Genomic DNA, 22,471 nt, shown 5'->3' on the forward strand with positions numbered 1-22,471 from the left:
CCCAGCTTTATGGATGAGGAAATTGGGGGAAAGAGCCATGATCAGAAAAAGAACCTAGAAATCATCCTCCAGGAAGTTCTCAAGGAAAATTGCCCTGATGTTTTAGAACCAGAGGGCAAAAGAGAGGTTGAAAGAATCCACCAATCACCTCCTGAAAAAGATCCCAAAAAGAAAACTCCTAGGAATATTATAGCCAGGTTCCAGAATTCCCAGATTAAGGAGAGAATATTACAAGCAGCCAGGAAGAAACAATTTGAATATTGTGGAAACACAAATCAGGATAACCCAGGATCTCGCAGCTTCTACACTGAGGGATCGAAGGGCTTGGAATATGATATTCCGGAGGTCAAAGGAGCTGGGTTTAAAACCAAGAATCACCTACCCAGCAAAACTGAGTATCATGTTTCAGGGGAAAATATGGTCATTCAGTGGAATGGAGGACTTTCAAGCATTCTTACTGAAAAAACCAGAGTGGAATAGAAAATCTGACATTCAGATACAAGAGCATGAGAAGGTAAACAGGGAAAAGAAATCATAAGGAACTTATCAATGTTGAACTATTAACACTCCTACATGGAAAAACAATAGTTGTAACTTATGAAACTTTTCTCAGTATGAAAATAGTTGAAGGGAATAGAAATATATATTATGTCTATATATGAGGGTATATGGGCATATGAATACATGTGTGAATGTGTGTATATGTGTTTACAGGTATACATAGATAGAGGGCACAGGGCCAATTTAACAGGAAGGGATGATACCTAAAAGATGAAATTAAGAGGTGAAAGAGGAATATAATGAGAGGAGATGGGGAGAGACAGATTGGGGTAAACTATCTCATATAGAAGAGGCAAGGGAAAATGGATACAATGGAGGGAAAGAATAGGAAGGCAAAAGGGAATGGGTCAACCTTATTCTCATTGAATTTGGCTTAGGGAGGGAATGACATACACACTAAATAGGGTATCTCAACCTCCAGGAGAGTAGGGGGGAAGATGGAAGGGAGGGCAGGCTGGGGGGAGGGAAGTTGGAAGCACCCACTTTTGAAAAGGCTCAGAGTAGAGAATAGAACAAGTGGGAGGTGGGATAGGAGGGAGGGAAATATAGTCAGTCTTTTACAATATATCTACTATGTTAATGTTTTGCATTAGCTACACATGTACAATCTATACTGAACTACTTATCTTCCCAATAAGGGTGACAAGGGAGGAAGGGAATGAATCTGGAATTCAAAGTTTTAAAATCAAATGTTTAAAAAAAATATATATATATATATACTATTTTACATGTAATTGGGAAATAAGATATACAGACACTGGGGCACAGAGATCCACCATGCCCTACTGGAAAAGTAGACAGGGGTATGGGAGAAGATATGGAAGAGAGCAGATTGGAGGAGGGGATATCCTGTGGGACTGCTATTTTGGGGCGGTGGGTAGGGGAAAAACGGGGAGAAAATTTGTAACTCAAAATCTGGCGGAAACGAATGACGTAAATCAGACGTTAATAAAGCATTTGAAAAAAAATACAATCCCAGGTTTAAAAAATAAACTGTAAACAAACTATGATGTATTCCCAGGGAAATTTCTGAGTTAATTTTAGAAGTGTAACTAAATCATGAGAAAGTTTGTGTCTTAAGTATGTGACCGTAATAATCATACCTATATATAATTTTTATATTAAAGTGATAAAGCAAGAAAACCTCGTAAAGGACTAATTGAGATACCACGGAAAGAACAAAGCTAGGATGTCACAAAGTTAGGGCATAATGACCTGCAAAATGCAGGAATCAATCAGCCCCTAGAGGACTTAGTTGAACCACACGTGAATCAAGACACTTACAAATAATTGTGAATGTTGTATCTCAGAGTGTCAGACCACACAGTCAGGGGCAGACTATAGACTCCACTTTTTTTTCTCTTGATAAAAGTTGGTTTCTTTGCCCAGAAAGGCTTCCTGGTTTCTTTTTTACAGAGTGGCACCTCATACGGGTCAGAAAAGATCCACGGCTTGGACTCCAACTCTTAGGACCCTCTGGTGAATGTTCCAGGAACTACAGACTTCGTTCCTTCTCCAGGGAATCCTGAACCTGAACTCCTCTTGTTCATTGATCCCTTTCTCTCTGAGCTCAGGTAAACCTCCATCCTTAGGAGGATCCTGTTTTTCTTTTCCATTTATCTTGCTAAATTTTTCATCTTAATCTCTCTCTTGTTTCCAGTTTAAGAGAAAGTTAAAAATTTGTGGAAAAAGATTTTGTAGTGCCAGAAACCAGGTAACTGTTACTTCTCTTTTTTCTAGAAATTAAGAAATGTCCATTGCACCTTAAAAGGGCCCACTTGTGTGTCTATTTTGTGCTAACCCACAGCCAACAGATGTTTCACTTACACCCTTTCTTTTGCCTTGATCAACCAAGAAGAAACAGGCTGTAAAAAAATAAATTTTCAAAAAGACGGAAGACAAGTCTCTCTTTTCTTTCTCTATTTCTAATGCTGGCCACATTGGAAGTTGCAGAGATAAAAGACAGATAACAAATAATTCAAGCCTAAAATTTGTGATTGGAGAGTCTAAAACGGTGGTTTTAAAATTCTGTGTTTTGGTTTTATAATGTCCTTCTGCCTTTTCTTTTGGCTTTCAAAGGGGAAAAGAAAATCTTAAAACATTTCCTAAGACAAAAAAATTGATAGGAAACTAAATTTCTAAAAAAAGGAGAATAACTGAATGTTTCACTCATTGTTTGTTTAACTGCTTTATTTGACTGGTACCAGATTTTCAAATTTTTAGATTTCAAATGAGAATTTAGATTAGGATTCCTGAGTAAATCCTTTTGTAAAGGAAATCTGACAAGTCTGTTTAAAGAGACAGATATAGGGAAGTTAGTGTGAGTCTGTCTAGGATATACCACACATAGACTGTTGAGAGCAGGTGAAGCCTCCAAATAACCCCAGAAACAGCCACTAGGATAAGCTGCCTGGTTACACCTATGGTTAGGCCAGTTAGTATCTTGTCACAACAGTAAAGAGTAGGCATTTAGTTAGGACTCTCTTTGTTATAACTGAGTAAGGTATAGCAAGGAGATTGGGTGTAGCAGCCAGACACTAAGGTACAGTAAGCAGGTGGTAATGTCAGGGCTTCAAAAGCAGTTGCAACTCAATAGAGAGGAGACATAAAGAAGGAGATCTAATGGGTAAAGAGCATTGTAGAAGTGCTTGACAGTGTTATAACTAGTGCCACAATTTACTCGGTTTTAGTAGACAACAGCTTAGTTAGTTAGATAGGGGATGATTTAGGTAGAGTTTTACAACTGGGATTTACCCTTGCTAATTGTTCTGTATGTCAAGTTCAGTCAGTCACCAAGATCAAAGCAGTTTTACTGTCTGCAGGGAGTCGGTAAATGGCAAGGAAGATTTCACAAAAGGATTTAAGACTTGGGTCCTTGTTTACTGCCTATCGTGTGTATGTTTTGTCCTAATTAAAGTTCTTGTTTCTACACCGCCTTATTCTTTAACCAGTTACTCAAACCATAGATTGGTTAAAAAGAAAAGCTGGTATAAATTAATTTTTTTAAAAAGTAGATGGTGAACTTATTTTTTTTTCTCAATTCTTTGTGATGATACTTTGTACATTAAGAAATTTTTCAGATGTAGGCCAAGATGGCGGAGAAGCACGACCTTCCCACAGCTCCGGCTTCCACCCTTCCCAATCCATGTAGAAAGGGGACTCTAAAAAACTCTAGAGCTGCAGAATCCACAAAATGACACAGAAAGCTAACCTCCCGCTGAGGACAGCCCGGCAGGCCGGCAGGAATACAACAGCACAGCACTCTGGGAGCTGAGGCCAGCCCCACACTGAGGCTTTAGCCCCAGGGCGGGCCTGACCAGCCCCTAGCCAGAGGGATTCCAGATCAGCAGCAGCTGTGGCCGTTTCCAGATTTATCAACACATAGACACAAAGGACAAAGTGAGAGGTCAGTACAGTCTGGACTTTGGGACCAGTAAGTGGGAGTGCGAGGCTTTTACCCCCAGGGTGAAAAGCTGCTGAGCCACCGGCACAGCCAGCCAGCGCCACATGGCAGCTTCAGCTCTTGGCCTGCAGAGTATAGGGGGACCAAGCACCAGTCTGAGGGGTAATCGCTCTTGCTTTAACCTGCTTGGATCTGGATTGCAGTCTAGGGTAGAGGTTCTGGGGTGTGTGTCCAGCTTGCCAGAGCGTGTGGAGACCTCAGAGAGGGCACCCATCTAATACCTCCGGCAGCTGAGAAAACCCCAGCATTTGGGATGAAAGCTCCCCTGTCTGGTGGCAGAGTCCTACTGTGGCAAAAAGCCCAAAAGTCAAGAAATTGAGTGGCAAAATGAGCAGGCAAAGGAAACAAAGCAGACAGAAGATTCCAACAATACACTCCTATTTTGGGGACAAAAAGGAGCAAAGCATGGAACAGGAGGAAAACAGTGAAGTCAGAACTCCTGCACCAAAAGCTTCAAAGGAAAATACAAGCTGGTTACAGGCCATAGAGGACCTTAAGAAAGATTTTGAAAACCAAATAAGAGAAGTGGAAGAAAAATTGGGAAGAGAAATGAGAACGATGCAAGAAAATTATGAAATGAGAGCCAACAGCCTGACTGAGGAAAATGATACCTTAAAAAAACAGACTGACTCAAATGGCAAAGGAGGCCCAAAAAGGCAATGAGGAGAAGAATGCCTTAAAAAGCCGAATTTGCCAGATGGAAAAAGAATCTCAAAAGCTCAATGAGGAGAATCATTGCTTCAGAATTAGATTGGAACAAATGGAAGCTAATGACTTTATGAGAAATCAAGATGCTCTTAAACAGATCCAAACAAATGAAAGAATAGAAGGCAATGTGAAATATCTCATGGGAAAAACCACTGACCTGGAAAATAGAACCGGGAGAGATAATTTAAAAATTATTGGACTGCCTGAAAGCCATGACCAAAGTAAGAACCTAGAAATCATCCTCCAGGAAGTTCTCAAAGAAAACTGCCCTGATGTTTTAGTACCAGAGGGCAAAATAGAGGTTGAAAGAATCCACTGATCACCTCCTGAAAAAGATCCCAAAAAGAAAACTCCTAGGAATATTATAGCCAGGTTCCAGAATTCCCAGATTAAGGAGAGAATATTACAAGCAGCCAGGAAGAAATAATTTGAATATTGTGGAAACACAATCAGGATAACCCAGCATCTGGCAGCTTCTACATTGAGGGATCGAAGGGCTTGGAATATGATATTCCGGAGGTCAAAGGAGCTGGGATTAAAACCAAGACTCAGCAAAACTGAGTATCATGTTTCAGGGGAAAATATGGTCATTCAGGGGAATAGAGGACTTTCAAGCATTCTTGCTGAAAAAACCAGAGTTGAATAGAAAATTTGACATTCAGATACAAGAAGCAAGAGAAGCATGAGAAGATAAACAGGGAAAAGAAATCATAAGGAACTTATCAAAGTTGAACTATTAACATTCCTACATGGAAAAACAATAGTTGTAACTTATGAAACTTTTCTCAGTAGTTGAAGGGATTACAAATATATATATTTGTCTATATATGAGGGTATATGGGCATATGAATACATATGTGAATGTGTGTATATATGTTTACAGGTATACATAGAGGGCACAGGACCAATTTAACAGGAAGGAATGATACTTAAAAGGTGAAATTAAGAGGTGAGAGGAATATAATGAGAGGAGATGGGGACAGGCAGATTGGGGGTAAACTGTCTCATACAGAAGAGGCAAGGGAAAATGGTTACAATGGAGGGGAAGAATAGGAAGGCAAAAGGGAATGGGTCAACCTTATTCCCATTGAATTTGGCTTGAGGAGGGAGTGAAATAGGGTATCTCACCCTCCAGGAGAATGGGGGGGAAGGGGATGAGAGGGGGGATGATAGAAGGGAGGGTAGGGTGGGGGGGAGGGAAGTTGGAAGCACTCACTTTTGAAAATAGATGGGATCAAAGTAGAGAATAGAACAAGTGGGAGGTGGGATAGGAGGGAGGGAAATATAGTCAGTCTTTTACAATATATCTACTATGTTATTGTTTTGCATTAGCCACACATGTACAACCTATACTGAACTATGTATCTTCCCAGTAAGGGTGGGTGACAAGGAAGGAAGGGAATGAATCTGGAATTGAAAGTTTTAAAATCAAATATTCAAATATGTGTGTGTGTACGTGTACGTGTGTATATATATATATATATATATATATATACACACACACACTATTATTAATACCATCTTACATGTAATTGGGAAATAAGATATACAGGCACTGAGGCATAGAGATCCACTGGAAAAGTCGAAAGGCGTATGGGAGAAAATATGGGAGAGAGCAGATTGGAGGAGGGGATATCCTGTGGGACTGCTATTTTGGGGCAGTGGGTAGGGGAAAAACGGTGAAAATTTGTAACTCAAAATCTGGCAGAAACGAATCATGTAAATCAGAAGTTAATAAAGCATTAAAAAAAAACAAAAAAAAATTTTCAGATTAGTTGTCTAAGCCATAAATGTTAGAAATAATTATTTTTTTCTACTTAGAAACATTTAATAACTAAGGCTATAAATCTTTTTGAAATAATTCTGAAATTTATTCTCTTCTCTTACCTCCTCAGGTGCTTTTTGATCACAACAGTCATCCCTTTGCTCTGTTGTGGTAACAGGAGGTCCAAGGAAACTGAACTTATCATCTCTTTCTTCTGTTTGCATGTTAGACAACTACTTTGACTAGCTACTCAAAGCTAGCTACACAGATTCATTAGAATCGATCAGCAATTTTTCTGATTAAGTAGTAAGTGAACTTTCTTCTCAGGTAATTGAAAATGAAGAAGTTACATTTAGCCTTCCTCCACACCCTTAAACCACAGAAATAAGACAGGAAACAGAGAGTGAAGAACAGCCAAGCTGGGGAAATTGCCTACCCTTGAATAGGATCTGACTGAGGTCCCTAAACATGAGGGAAATCTGAACCCTAACCTTCTTACACATAAGGATAGACTGGTTTGAGCAAAAGGAGATTCTGACAGAGAATTTCATCAACCTCAAAAAAAAAGAAAGAGACCTTGAAAACCAGTTCCATGACCATCTCTGCAAAGGGGTTAAAAGTTATGTAGGACCTCACCTGATAAACCCTAAGGATGCCAAAATGATTAATAAGTCTTTTGTAAATCAGACATCCTCAGAAATCACTTTTTTCATGAATAACTAACTGCTATGAGTGGCATCAAAGGAAGATCAGAAAGCTCAAAGCAAAGCTCTGTGCATTTCTGAAAGGGATAAGAAAAAGAAAGTGAAACCGAATAACTGGGATCCTAAGATTCTTGCAATAAGACTTGCACTCGAATCCAAAGAAGACCCTTAGATTTTTTCTACGGTGGGAAAAAGGATCACTGTGCTAGAAATCATAGAAACAGGCAGATCAGAAGCAGAGAAACCTCTGGACCAGCCCAAGATAGTCTGAGTTTTCTTCATCCAGTCCTGTGCCAGGAAGAAACTACAGTACCCCTCAGAATAATGTAGGTATTGGCAAGGGAAAGGATGGTCTAAACATGAAACTGAAAAACTTGGGCTTCCTAATTCTAACTAACTTCTGATCCTTTAACAATAACATCACTCATTGCTGTTCAAGCCAAATAGTTACCATCATTGAAAGAGATTTATATTTAGAGATACTATTGAAAGTTTACCTGACGCTCTCTCTCTCTGTATTTGTAACAACCACTATTACTTACACCACCACTAGGCAGATTCTATTATCTCTGAATTAGTTTGGGCTGATTTCTCTAATTAGGTGAGGATTTTAATATCACGCCATACCTGCTCCTTTGAGATAAAAGGTTGACTCCTCTGTCTAAACCGCAGTATCTTTAAAATTATAATTTGGACATTTTAAAAATCACTGTTGTTTAATTGGCAGAATTTATAATAGTTATTACCATCTACCACTTCTGGTATGATAATCTGGATATTTTAACTAAGTTTCTTTGGAGCTCAAAAACCCTGGTTCGAATGTGGGAGGTTCCTAAAAGAAGCAATGTATAATTGGAGATTAGCCTTAGCTTACCACAATATGTCCCTTGGTACCAACCTGGTACCAATATGGTTAAACTGAATAAGGGTTTGACTCAGGATGCAGAGATATAGAGACTAAAAAAAGAGAAATAGAAACTATATACTAGAACATGAAGTCCTTCAAACCTTCAGGAAAAAAGGCCAGGGGAATAAAAATATTTTGGTTATAAGTGCCATCCCTAACCCACTTGTACACTCTCATAGTCTTCTAAAGCTGAGTCCTACCCACTACACACACACACACCTCCAAGTGCGTTCATTATTCACCCTGGCAACATCAGAGCTCATGCTATCTTGGCTTCGTAGGTGTGAATACTCATGTTTTTGTTTTATCTCTGTATGTTCCTTTTATAAAATTATCACCATTTGTTATTATTACTATTTTCCACATAAAAGCCCCCCAAAGTTAAATTCGTAAAGAATTGCTCATTTGGACTATCTATGATTGATAAAGGGACTCCAAAGCATCTGAATCTACCTCTGATGATCTCTCTGTTGTTCTCTACGTAAGATCTCCATGCTATTAATTCCTATGCGATTCCTAGGTACCTAACCTGGACATCATTGTCTCCACCACTCCTGATACAGCTAAAATGCTTTACTTTTACTAAACAATGCTCAGACTTTTTCAGTTTTCCAGTCAGTGAATCTGTCCAGTACCTGTTCGCATCCACCTGGAAGGAAACTCAACATAGCCCGAATGAGGATGAAGAAAAACCAGTTGGAGCTGGAAGTTACTGTGGACAGTATATGCCATCCTTTGGTGAGATTGTTAAATCATTAACTGCTCTAACTGAAAACTCTGTTCCAGAATGTCAGCGTCTACTGCCTCAATATCTGGGGACAGCTTCAAAGATCTCTCCTCTCAACATTAGCTCTGAGCCTTCCAGATTATAAGAAGCCTTTTCCCTCTTTGCCCGTAAGTAAAAGGATGTGGCATCTGAGGTATTCATCCAGTAGCCCAGACCATCCCTTTGGCTTACTGCCTATGACACCTAACACCTATCAAGTGTCTCCTCAGGAGTACATCCAAGCCCTCAAATCATAGCATCTCTTTGAGGATGAGGTTGTGATCTGGTTCTGGACTCCCAACACACCATGCTGTGCCCCCATGAGACAGTAAATTGTTATTTAAATATGTTAGACATGAGAAAATGTTGCCATCAAGAAAAAAAAGACATGGGGAAGCTAGGAGGACCTGAGTTCAAATCTGGCCTCAGACACTTAACACTTAGTAGCCAGGTGACCTTGGGCAAGTCACTTAACCCCAATTGTCCTACCCTCCCCCCTCCAAAAAAAAAAAAAGAAACAAAGACAACTGCGAGAAAGAAACTGAAGTCACCTGAGAAGAAGTGCAATGAAAAACAGGTATCTGGGGTAAGGATGGAACTGGTATGGTTCACTGAAAGTGGTAAGCCATTAAGAGATTTTTACCATTAAACTTACCTTTCAACTCACAAAGGGGGGCATTTTGGGAATAGGATTTTAGTGTATGTAGGGTGTATTTTTGTTATTCTTTCTTAGAGTTTAGTCTCCCAGGATCCATGGCCATAACAATCTCTATTTCCCAGGCTCATGACTTATAAATATCACCACACTTATGCAGCCTTATAATGATAAATAATATTAACATTTGTGCTTAAATTGTAAACATGCACTGCGACTTCACAGTGAGATATAACGGTGAGAAAATGTAAACTTGTGAGGATAATGCTGCCAATATGCCTTCTTTGTCTGCTGCCCTATAAAGCAACTGGGCATTGGTCAATGAGTGGGGAACCCTCAGAGCTGAATGCACAAGCTGGAATGCTGTGCGTGCCTTAATCAGCCACCATCAAGGTTTGGGGGGAATCTGTCTTTGCCTCAACCAGCCCCCAATGTGGCTTGAAGGGATTTAGGGGAATGTACAAGCTGTGCCTGTCTCTATTGACCCCATCAAGACGTAGGGGTAGTTGCCCCCTCTTCTTGTTGGCCCCTGCAAGAAGGGTGATTAGGGAAGACTAAAGTAAGATTATTAACCCCTCTGAAGCTGTCTTTCTGTCCTTCCTATCTGATGAGAACAAGAGTGAGCCATGCTAGCAGCCCTCCTGTGTGCTAGTGTTTACCTGTCTTACAGGTGAACATAATCAACCGAATAAGGGTGGTCCCAGGTATCTCCTCTGTAGCCAATACCTGATTCGGACATTTTAACAGCATCAATTTGGAGATGTTCAAATGGGTTGTAGGCCAAGGGACACCCTCCAACAGCAACTTACCTAAAAGCATGCTGGTTATGAGACTGACATGTATGACAGGAAGCACACATTGAAAACAAAAATAAAATTTAAAGAAGAGTTTCCATAACTCTATATTCAGGTTTCAGGTACAGATTTAAGCCCTGAGGACTGTATAACTCTTTCTTCTCATCCCAACCATCTCCATCCCACCCCTGGTTCTCACCTTCTTGAAGTAAGCATACTGGACCAGCTCCACAGCATCTTCTGCGTCCTGAAGCTCAACAGTCTTGCTCATCCGGGCCTTGGCATGGGCAGTGGCCAAGCGGATGAGAGTCTCCAATGTCCGGGCTGTGACTGGGGATGTCTGGGAGAGAAAGGGAAAAGGAGTCAGTTTTGGTCATGATGTTCCTGAGATCTAGGCAGAAGGTTATCATTCCCAGTGTACACATGTAAGAACTGAGGTGAGTCAATGAAGGTTTGCTTGAAATCCCATGGGAAGTCAGTAGCAGATTCCAGCAGAGAATTCAGAATTCTGGATGTCTCAAACAGGGCACCAACATGGGAAATGAAATATAACTTAGAAACAAGAGTGGTTTTTAGATGAAGAGAGTCCAAGGAAAAAAAACAAACTAAAAACCTAGAAGTAGAGTTCCACTGATGTCCATAAAACTGAAGGGTAAACAATAACCAAAAAGGAAAGGGACCTATTTGTACAAAACTATTTATAGCAGCTCTTTTTGTGGTGGTAAAGATTTGGAAAATGAGGAGATTCCCATCATATGGGGAATGGCTGAACAAGTTGTGGCATATGACTGCAATGGAATGCTATTGTGCTGTAAGAAATGACAAGGGGGCTGGTTTCAGAAAAACCTAAAAAGATTTTTATGATTTGATGCAAACTCAGGTGAGAACATTGTGCACAGTAACAATAATACTGTAAAAATGATCAACTGTGACAGATTTAGCTATTCTGATCAAAACAATGAACCAAGACAATTCCAAAGGATTTATGTTATCCACATCCAGAGAGAATTGGTACAAACTGAAGTATAATTTTTTTCACTTTTTGGAACATGACTAAAAAGGAAATGTTTTGCATGATTTTACATGGTATAATTGGTATCATATTGTTTGTCTTCTCAATGGTGGGGGAGAGATGGAAGGGAGAAAGAATTTGGAACTCAAAAACTTTCTTAAATGAATGCCAAATAATAAAATTTTGGAAAATTCACAAGAATTTTCTGATGTTATGTCACAAAAAAAAATTGGGGGCTAGTTACCCCTAAGTTTCTTTGGAGCTCAAAAAACCCTAGAACATGAGAGGTCCCTAAAAGAAGCAAAGTATATTTGGGGATTACCCTTAGCCTACCACAATATGTCCCTTGGTACCAACTCGATATGAAAAACTATGCTAAACAGAACAATTGGTTTGACTCAGAATGCCATTACCCTAAAAAAAGAGAAATAGAAACTATATACTATAACATGAAGTCCTTCAAACCTTCAGGAAGAAAAGACCAGAGGAATAAAAATATTTCAGTTATGGGTACCATCCCTAACCTACTCACAGCCTGCCAAAGCACAGTCCTACCCACTACACACATCCCCCTCCAAGGGGGCTCACTTACCCTGGCAACATCAGAGCTCATGCTGTCTTGGCTTCGTAGTCGAGAATACTCCTCAGCAATGTGACTGGCTGCCTCCTCTGTCAGGACAGGTTTGATGATTTTGGCCACGTGAATGTACTTCTTCATGAATGCTGCACTCACTGTCTTCTCTCTGGGTCCCACAAACACATCAATGAGACAACCCTCACATTTATTCATGGAAGCTAGAGATTTTTAACCTGGGGGTCCATGAATAATGGTGTACTTCCACTTTTATTTTTATTAACTTATGGTTTCTTTTTGCCATTTCTGTGTAGTTTATTTTATGCATTTAAAGACATTATTTGGGGAAAGGCCTGATAGGCTTCACCAGACTGCCAACCAGGTCCACAAAACATAAAAAGATTAAGAATGAGCCCTAAATCTAAGATTTGCCTACAAATGCATTCCTCAACCCTGTGCCTACAACTACCTTAGAAAAGTGCCTTGATGGCAGGCTCCCCCATCCTCATAGAAAGAAAAAAAGGGTTTGACTAAATTGGATACAGATCAGAGCACAAAGATTCAAGATGACAGATTTCTAGGTTTGTTAAGGATCGTGTACTGTCTACTACATCAAATGGACTTGAATGAAAGACAGGAAAAGGGTCCTACACTTCATCCTTTGAGCCAGGATGTGATTTATTAAATGACCTAGAACTGTTTACTCTAGCCCTCAAATGATCTGAGATCAGTTTGAAAATTCAGATAAACCAGAATTCAAAGAATCAACTTCCACTTGAAAGGAGGCTTCTAGTGGAATGGCCCAAGGCTCTGTGCTTTGCTCTGTGCTCTTCAGTGTAGGTAACCCTACAACGGCAGAGCTTTCCCAGTCCACACACTTAGTGGACCTCAAATATCTGCTGCTTGTTTTCCATAGGCCATTCACAACAAATAAGGCAGGTGGAAGAACATGCCTTGTATAGTCACATTTGTATTTCAAGTCCCACACCTCACAAAGAGCGGTTTGGCCACAGCAGACAGCAGTCACAAGAGTTAGCCAGGGCAAAAGACTCTAGAATTTGTTTCAAACATGCATGGCAGGTAAGAAGAACTTTGATGGGATTGTGCCACATTTGCATTGCTGCCAGTACCGCATAGTATCAGTGTAAATACACAATCCAAATTGGTCTCTGTTCTAGGTGATAAAGTCAAAGGGCTAGAGGAATGCTTATTTACTTTCCAGATGATGGGAAAGCATGTGTTCCCCTGAAAGATGAAAAGAAGGGCTTCGAGGAACAAATCTGAAAAAGGACACAGAGAGGAAGAGGAAAGCCATCACCTATGGCAAGAAAGGAGAGGGAAGAAGGCCACAGAAGAGAACAGAAAGATGACAGACATAGAACAATACAAATCATGAGGCTCTTCCTGTAGAGTACGGGTTCTTGCCCATTTTTGTGTTGGGTCAGGAACCTAAGGGAAAAACAAGAGGGAATTTGGATGAGGATTAATTTGGGTAGAATATAAACAGAAACAACATTGTGGTTGGGGTATATTAAAGACCAAAAGAGGAATTAATTAGATGAAGGGTCTGGAAAATACATCACAAACATGGCATAGAAATATGATGTAAGAATGGCAGATTGTGATTTCTTTAGCATAGAGTTCTCCCAGGCGAGGAAACCATTTCTCCCAATGCATACGGGCTACACCCAGGTTGTGGCTTTGAGGTTAGTTCTCTCTTCCCTGGGCAAGTCACTTAACCTGTTTGCCTCAGTTTTCTCACCTGTAACATGGGAATAATAACAGCACTTACCTTCCCAGTGTTGTTGTGAAGATCAAATGAAATAATAAAGTGTTAAATGCGATACGTTAGCTGTTATCATAATCATCACCACCACTGTCACTGCTGTTACTATTTTCATTATAGTTGTTATTCACTATGCCATGCTGCCTATGATTAGAGTGATGAGGGCTTCAATCACAGACACCTGATGGCATTCTCTCTCTGCCAAAAGCAGACTGGCTGATAAGTATGATTTCTCTTAATAACAAGTAGGCCCTTCAAAAGGCAGAGGCAGGGACTGAGGGGATTGCTTTCTTTGACTTGGGAGTATGAACAAAAAAAGAGAGGAAAATGGTTGATGAAGTAGAAATGACAATAACTTTGTAAGCAAGTGTAAATTTTTATTTTTCCCGGAGGGGCAATTGGGGTTAAGTCACTTGCCCAAGGTCACATGGCTAGTAAGTGTTGAGTGTCTGAGACAAGATTTGAACTCAGGTCCTCCTGACTACAGGGCAGGTGCTCTATTCACTGCACCACCCACCTAGCTGCCTCTAAATTTCTTGATAGTATGGATTGTTTCACTCATTATACCTGTATTCCCAGTACCAGGCACAGAAAACATTAAATAAACACCTGTTGGTTGATTGACTTCTCCATTATCAAGATCACAATACCAAAAGAGAGGAAAGTCATCTTTAATCTGACATGCACACTAGTTTTCGTGAAAGCACATGTCTAAAGTTTAGCAAGATGAATACAATGGCCTAATATTGTGAGGGAAAATTCAGTCCTAAGAAAATGGGAAGCTCTCAAGAATAAATTTCTGAAGACATGAGACCTAAGTTGAAATGACAAAGATGACAAGGAAAAAACGACCGATGTTGTGCTCATTAATAAATTTAGATTGAGAACTGTAGAGATTAAGAAGCAAGGACAATGGTAGAGGGCAAATACAAGAGTGATATGGCCCTGTAAGAATCAGAGCTCTAAAGCCCAGAGTGAGCTGAGGCTGAAAGTAGGTGCTAAGGACAAGAAAAAAGTTCCTTTGTTTTAAGTTCTGCCAGCGCCAAAAAGAGAATCAAAGAAAGGGAAGGGCAATGACCCTGGGGAAGGGTTGATGACAAAGGACAAGAGTGAGAAGGCAAAAATACTCAACACTTAATTTGCTCCTTTTCTCTTTTCAGGACAATAATCTTTAAACTATGAGTGATTGAAAAAAAAAAAACAGATATTTAACCCTTGGATGACAGAGTCTCCAGCCAAAAAGATCTATCTCAACAGGCAAGAATGATTGGGTGAGTCAGAGATGAAATTTAAGATATATAAATATAAACGTGATTAACAAGGGGTAGAAATAAAACTTGGGTTAAACCTTACACTTGGATTTTTAAAAAAAGCTATCTTCACAAACACAAGACAGAGGAATAATGCCTAGATGAAAGAGTTTCTATGAAAAAGATCTGAGGGTTTTAGTTGACTGATAGTTCCATGGATCAACTCTGAGACATCATGGCCCAAAAAACTAAAGCCATCTTAAGCTTCATTAAGGAAGGTGTAGAGTCATAGAATGGAGACAAAATCTGATATGCTCTGCCTTGGTCAAACCATCTTGAGGATATTTTGCTGATCACAATTTTTTAGGAAAGATATAGACAAATTAAAGTATGTCCATCTGGGGAAGCCCAGGATGGTGAAAGGAGATGTCATATGAGGATCAATTAAAGGAACTGGAGTTAATTGGCCTGAAGAATTTAAATATTAAAATTTATACATATATGTATATTATATATTTACTTATATGTTATATATCTATCATACTGTATTATATATTTACTTAAGTGAATTGTATATGTTTACATATAATTTAAATTTCTTTAAGTATTTGATAAGCTATCATGTATACTAGGAACATGGGGTGCATGGTACAAAGTCAGACTGGAGTTAGTTTAAATAATAGTGTACTAATAACCAGAGCTATCAACCTACTAAATATACTAGATCAAGTTTCTGCTCCCTTGAAGTCTTCCCACAAAGGCTAGCACAGAGGTTCTAAATCCTTATTGCGTGTGTCATGCAGATGTGTGAAACCTATGGGCCCCTTGTCAGAGTAATGTTTTTAAATGCATAAAATAAAATATATAGAATTACAAAGGAAGTCAATTCTATTGAAATACAGTTATCCATTTTTTAAAAAATAAGTTCACAAACCCCAGATTAATGACAGCTAGGATTCACATAGCATTTTTAAGGTTTGCAAAGCCTTTTACAACGATCATCTCAGTAGATCCTCACAACAATTCTGGGAGGTAGGTTTTATTACTATTCCCATTTTACAAATGAGGAAACCGAGGCAGGCAGAAGAGAAATGTCTTGCCCAGGATCACACACTTAGTTAACTGTCTGAGGTTAGATTTGAACTTAGAAATTCTTGCTCAGAGATGAACTCATTTTTGAAGTCCCTTCCAGGTCTGAGACTCTTTGATTTTCTACCCTCCACAGCGGGGAGGACATCGTGAGGACATATACTCCTCGTTAGATTTTCAGAAGTAAGCATGGCTTCATCTTTAACCATCCACACTTTTTCCCAATTCCTTTTTTGACCAAAGGCACATTATCTCTGAGTTGACCAGGAGGAACAATGTAATCTGTAGCCTTTAAAAAAAAACAAACAAGTAAGATTGGCCTATGTAAACACAGACCCATGAAAATAATGCCCTAATCCAATGACGTCACCGGTACCATGCTGGTACCCTAATAACACTGCAAACACCTCTGTCTTCAGGGACGTAACTAAGGTGAGACAGCGGTACAATGAATGGAGAGCTGGGCCTGGAGTCAAGGACACCTGGGTATAAACCGAGTCTCAGACACCTACCAGCTGTGTGACCATGGACAAGTCACTTAACCTATTTGCCTCAGTTTTCTCCTCTGTAAAATGGGGATAATAATAACACCTACCTCCCAGGGTTGTTTTGAGGCTCAAATGAGATGATATTTGTAGAGTGCTGAGCACAGTGCCCAAGCACATAGGTAGCACTATATAAATGCTAACTATTATTATTATTGTTGCTGTTATTCTTAATCTAGGGAGCAAAGATTAATAATAGCACTCACTTTTTCTTCTTGGTTCCGTGCAGAAGGTTGTCATGCTTCTCATAAATTGATGTCTCCTGCTGGTCCTCCAGGACAAAGTTGGGATCATCTGTGGCAAGGATATCCACGGCACTACCCAAGGGCATGGCTGGAAAACCCAGAAAATTAGCTTAACAATTAGGAAACTAAGGGGGCAGCTAGGTAGCGCAGTGAATGGAGCACCAGCCCTGGAGTCAGGAGGACCTGAATTCAAATCCGGCCTCAGACACTTAACACTTACTAGCTGTGTGACCTTGGGGAAGTCACTTAACCCCAACTGCCCTGCCCTCCTCCCCTCCAAAAAGCAAAAAAAAAAAAAAAAAAAAAAAACCACAAAAAAACAATTAGGAAACTGTGTCCATGAAGTCACTAAACTGCGCATGTCCTTTGACCCAGCAATCCCAATCCAAGTCAAAAAAAAAAGATCAATGAAAGAGGGAAAAGACCCTTATGTACAAAATTATTTATAGCAGATTTTATTTTTGTTAAAGCAAAGAACTGGAAACAAAGAAGGTGCCCATCTACTGGGGAATGGCTGATTATGGAATTTTAATGTAACAGAATATTACTGGGCCATAAGGAAGGATGAAAAGAACATCTTTAGAGAAACTCTGGAAGATATATATGAACTGAAGCAGTGAAGTGAGCGAACAGAACCAGGAAAACAATTTATACAATAACAGTATCACTTAAAAAGCAAAACAACTTGGGAAGATTTAGGAACTCTCATCATATATCACATTGGCAGCAGCAACACAACAAGAAGCTATAGATGGAAAGGATACTTTTGGTGCCACAAAAGGAGAAAGAGGACCTTGCCAGAGAGGGACGTGTTCAAACCACGTCAGAGAGATGTGAGATCCATGGATAAGAAAGGCAGCAATAGAGTAACTTACAACTTCAGTAAGTAGGGATGAAGTGATTGGTAGACCCCAAGACATCCATAACATCTTAGCCAGGAACAACCAGCCAGGTGACTTTAGGGTAAGAAGATGGCCATTCTCCCTTTCAATTCAAACCCCAAGCCATTCACTGACTACTCCTGGTCTCCCTCCCTTCCTAAAGTTTAGGAGGAGATAGAAGATGGGGGCCTCACCATCACCATCCTGCTCCCCAGCTGCCCGGTATCGATGCATCCTGAGAACATGGTCTGAGATCTCCCTGTCCTGCTCAGGATCCATCTGATCCAGCATGATGAAAAGCAAGTCAAATCGGGACAGTAAAGAATCCTGCAGTCCGATGTTCTCCATGGGTGTCTTGTACTGATCGTACTGGGAAAAACAAACAGGAGAGGAATGTGTCACTGGGAGAACCGCAGGAACCTGGGAACTGCATCTAGTTCAATTCTCTTATTTTACAGATGAAGAAACAGAAACCCAGAATTTCAGGCACTTGTCCAATTTCAGAGGCTTTCAACCTAGATTCTCTGACTTCAAATTCAGCACATTTTCTACTCTATTATACCATCTCTCAGGGAAGGAGGCTCAGATATCTTCACCACTTCTCTATATGTGCTATCTTCTCCAATCATAATATTAGGTAATATGTGATAATATATTAATATGATGTATGATATAAATGATAGAACATATGAGCTTCCTGAGGGCAGGGACTGTCTTATTCTTTATATTTATATCCCCTGGCACAAGAAAAGGGCTGACTAAATGATTTTTCATTCATTTTTTTTATCCATCCATCCATTCATTCATTCTACAATGGATTATCTTAGTGATTCTCACTTTATAAAAGAAATGTAACCAGTCCTGACTCTAACATATACTGGCTGTGTGACCCTGGGCAAATCACTTAACCTCTCAGTAATTGAGGCAATGCTCTAACACTTTTAAGTTACTGAGCTGTGGTTGATCCACACTGTTGGAGGAAGTTTCCATACTTGAAGTTCTCCACATCAACAAAACTATAGGTCTGATAAAAAATGAATTGCTACTGAATCACAGAAAGTCTCAATCCCTGCTACCTTCTCATCCTTATATATAAAACCTGTCATTGTCCCTTTACCCAAATGTGCTGATAAACACACATTCCTGTTTAAGATGTGAACTAAAAATAACGGAAAGCAGATCAAGAGCTTACTAGGGCTTATGACATGGGTCTCATTTCTTAGAATGTTGCTCCACTGGCCCCCCCAGCAATGAGCTATTCTACATAGCTATCCAAAGCTAGTTAGAAATCAGGCTGTTTGAAAGAAGGGATTATGGCCTAGCTGCACATAGTAGGCAGTTAATAGACATTTGTTGATTGATGACTGAGAAACTCCTTGCCCTACTTTGAGGCGCTAGGTGACACAGTGGGCCTAGAATCAGGAAGGCCTCATTTCAAATCCAACCTCAGGCACATTCTAGCTGTGTGATATAGGGGCAAGTCACCTAAATTTTATTTGCCTCAGTATCCTCAACTGTAAAAATGAGTATAATAGCACCTATCTTCCAGAGTAATTGTGAGGCTCAAATGAGACAGTATTTATAAAGCAAGAAATACAGTGCCTGGCACATAGTAGGCCCTTCATCAATGCTTACTTCCTTCCCTCTAACCTAGGACGCCCAAAGACATCCAACTCACCCTGCCATAGACGGGGTTAGCAGCTGCCAGCACACTGCAGCGGGCATTCAGGCGAGCGTGGATACCAGCCTTGGAGATTGTGACCCTGCCCTGCTCCATCACCTCATGGATGGCTGTACGGTCAATGTCAGACATCTTGTCAAACTCATCGATGCAGACAACCCCTCGATCAGCCAGCACCATGGCCCCCGCTTCCAGGCGGCGTTCCCCTGGACAATGGGAAAAAGGGAGAAAGAAGAAAGCACCAAGCTTTAGGGCTTAACAACCAGGAAGCAAAGGGGATAAAATCTGGCCTTCCTTAGAATCTACCAGACACCACCAGACTGTTTAGGGAGCAACTGAGTAGAGTCCAGGGAATCCACTACCAGTAACTGAAGAGTTTCCCATCAAAAATCCAGCCCTTCCCTGCTATCTCAGCTCTTCTCCCCTTGTCCTACTTGGAAGAGACTCTTGGTTTGCATGACTACACATGTATAACCTATACCAAATTGCTGCTTGCCTTTTCAATGAGAGGGATGAAGAAGGAGGGAGTGAATCTGGAATTTAAAATTTTAAAAATGAATGTCAAAAATTGTTTTTACATGTAATTGAGGAAAAATAAAACACTAAAAAAATTTTTGTTTTTGTTTTTTGGAGGGGGGAAGGTAGGGCAATTGGGGTTAAGTGACTTGCCCAAGGTCACATGGCTAGTTTTTGTGTTAAGTGTCTGAGGCCGGAATTGAACTCAGGTCTTTCAGGGCTGGTGCTCTATTTACTGTGTCACCTAGCCACCCCCAAAATAAATTTTTTAAAAAAGAATCTGATTCCATACTGTTGAGTTCCTGAGATTTCCACTCCTCCATCATCATCAGTGATCTAAAGAAAAAAATCAGGGGGGGAGGGGGACAGGAAGGAATTGGAAAAAAACCTATCCTTTTCTTATCAGTTAAGTATCTTAATTATAGAACATAAAGAATTGTCCAATAAATGGAAAATTACTGGGACAAAATTAAGATCTGATCACACAAAAATAAAAGGATTTTGCAGGACAAAAACATATTGTATATTCAAAACTGAAAAGGAGAAACCATTTAAGAGCAAAATCTTCCAGTAAATGTGGCTGATAGAAGTCTGATATCCCATTTGACTTCTCATTGTCCCAGGTAATTCTCTAGAACCACAGGTTGCAAAGCAGATGACAATTTGCATTGGTAGAGTCTATTAATGAAATCATAAGTCTGGTCCAAACCCCAAACCTGTTTTCTCTCACTCTTCTTGCTTTGCTCCTCCAATACTGTCCTCTCCTTCAATTTTCTTAGCATATCCTTTGTCTGACAAGCTTCTTCTAAACACTACTCAAAATATTTTTCCAAGAGTAGTCCTGGGTCGGCAAATATTCTATTCTGATTCATTTATTGCAACTGATCAATCACAAGACTAGGTCTACCACAACTGGGGTCCAAACCTGCCTGTTAAACCTTCGGTACCTATACTCTGCATATAAACTTTTTGCTTACGTAAGATCCATCCACACTCCCTGAGCTCCTAGCCTGCCCTCCATTTTATGCACCTCTGCTAAGCACTCTGCCTAGGCCTTACCCGTCTCTTGGTCTGTGGTGACAGCAGCTGTCAGACCAACCCCAGAAGAACCCCGGCCAGTGGTGGGGATTGCCCGGGGAGCTGTGCAAAGCACATAACGCAGAAGCTGAGATTTGGCAACTGATGGATCTCCTGAAATAAAAATGGGACAAGTGGTGAATCCTAGGGGACTGCTAAAATACAATCCCACATAGCAAAGAAAAGGAAACAAACTAGAGGCCCATCAATTAAGGAATGGCTAAACAAATACATGAAGGGAATGTTACTGCGCTATAGGAAACAACAAACCTATTCACAGATGGATGAAGAGAAACACAGACTCACATGATCTGCTGCAAAGTGTAAGCAGAGTTAAAAAGCATATATGCAGTGACTATAGCAATATAAATAGAAATTACCACAAAACAATCAAAACTGAATGTTGTGAAATTATGAAGAACAAGACAGACCCCCAAAGAGGCATGAAAAGGCACCTCCCCTTACTCCTCTGCAAAGATTGACCGTTGTTGAACACTGCATGTAAAGTAAGCTTTTTTGTATGTAATCATTAGTTTTTGCCTAATTTTTTTCTTTTCCTCTTTAAAAAAACCTGTTATAAAGGATAGAAAATATAGGTGATAATAAAAACAAAAGCTATCAATAAAAACTCATTAAAAAATATGTAACCCCAACAATTTCCTTTTTCCTCCCTCTGTCCTTATTGCACTAGGATTGTCAGAGTCCCCTAAATACCACAGACCCTCTAATAGTCATCAACATGTCATCATTTTATATGCTGGTATGACGTCTCTCAGAGCCAAGCAGACCTAATCTCAATGATTCTCATAACAATTCTATAAGGAGGTAGAAGACTGGCTGCCATAAAACCTTATCCCTGTAATTCCTATTTTCATGGCATGGAGGGGGCACTGGACGTGCAGCCATAAAGACCTGGCTTTAGACTCCCATCTCAGAATCTGTATGACCTGGGCCAGTCATCGCTAACGTCTCTGTACTTCAGTTTTCTCATCTGTAAAATGAGTAGGGTGGACTCAGTGGGCTAGATTTCAGCTCTCCTTGTCACTAACATTACACACCCTGCACTCTATATCTTACTGCTCAGTTATTACATTCATTAAATCACAGAATCGTGGCCCTGAAAAAGATCCACACTGGCAAAGGTCACCCTGTAGCAGCCTCATTGTCCCAAGTGTTCATTCTGGTCCCATAGCCCAGGACGGGTCTGAATATTCATTAAAGTTCAGATTTTGAAACCGCAGAGAAAGCCAAGGAAAGGGTTGAGAACTAAGTAAACCTGGTCTGAGCTCCCCAATTCTAAAGATGTGTAAAGGTCACTGTACCCACAGAGAACTGGGAAACCCCAGAGGCAACTCTATCACCATTCCTTTTCCCCTCCTTCAGCCCCTTTATTTACCTATTATATGTTATGTTACATTACGTATTATGTATAGTGCTATTCTGACAATCTTATTTGTACTTCACAACAACCCTATGTAGTAACTAAGAAATG

General features: G+C 40.1%; 1 protein-coding gene across 2 annotated transcripts in view; it reads right to left on the bottom strand.

The window, feature by feature from the left end:
* The window catches only part of MCM3 (minichromosome maintenance complex component 3), a 44,756-nt gene that overhangs the window by 5,043 nt on the left and 17,242 nt on the right, over positions 1-22,471 (bottom strand). For both annotated transcript variants that reach the window (XM_069070583.1, XM_069070582.1), the window contains 6 exons: positions 20,962-21,093; positions 19,384-19,592; positions 17,900-18,074; positions 16,786-16,912; positions 11,928-12,078; positions 10,523-10,663 (listed from right to left, as the gene is read on the bottom strand). In XM_069070583.1, coding sequence (XP_068926684.1) covers positions 10,523-10,663; positions 11,928-12,078; positions 16,786-16,912; positions 17,900-18,074; positions 19,384-19,592; positions 20,962-21,093 — 935 coding nt within the window. The remainder of the gene's footprint in view (positions 1-10,522; positions 10,664-11,927; positions 12,079-16,785; positions 16,913-17,899; positions 18,075-19,383; positions 19,593-20,961; positions 21,094-22,471) is intronic.

The sequence above is a fragment of the Petaurus breviceps genome, unplaced genomic scaffold (genome assembly GCF_028583685.1).
Source record: "Petaurus breviceps papuanus isolate PSGF00001 unplaced genomic scaffold, PetGlider_PUasm1.0 90822, whole genome shotgun sequence".
Taxonomy (NCBI): domain Eukaryota; kingdom Metazoa; phylum Chordata; class Mammalia; order Diprotodontia; family Petauridae; genus Petaurus; species Petaurus breviceps.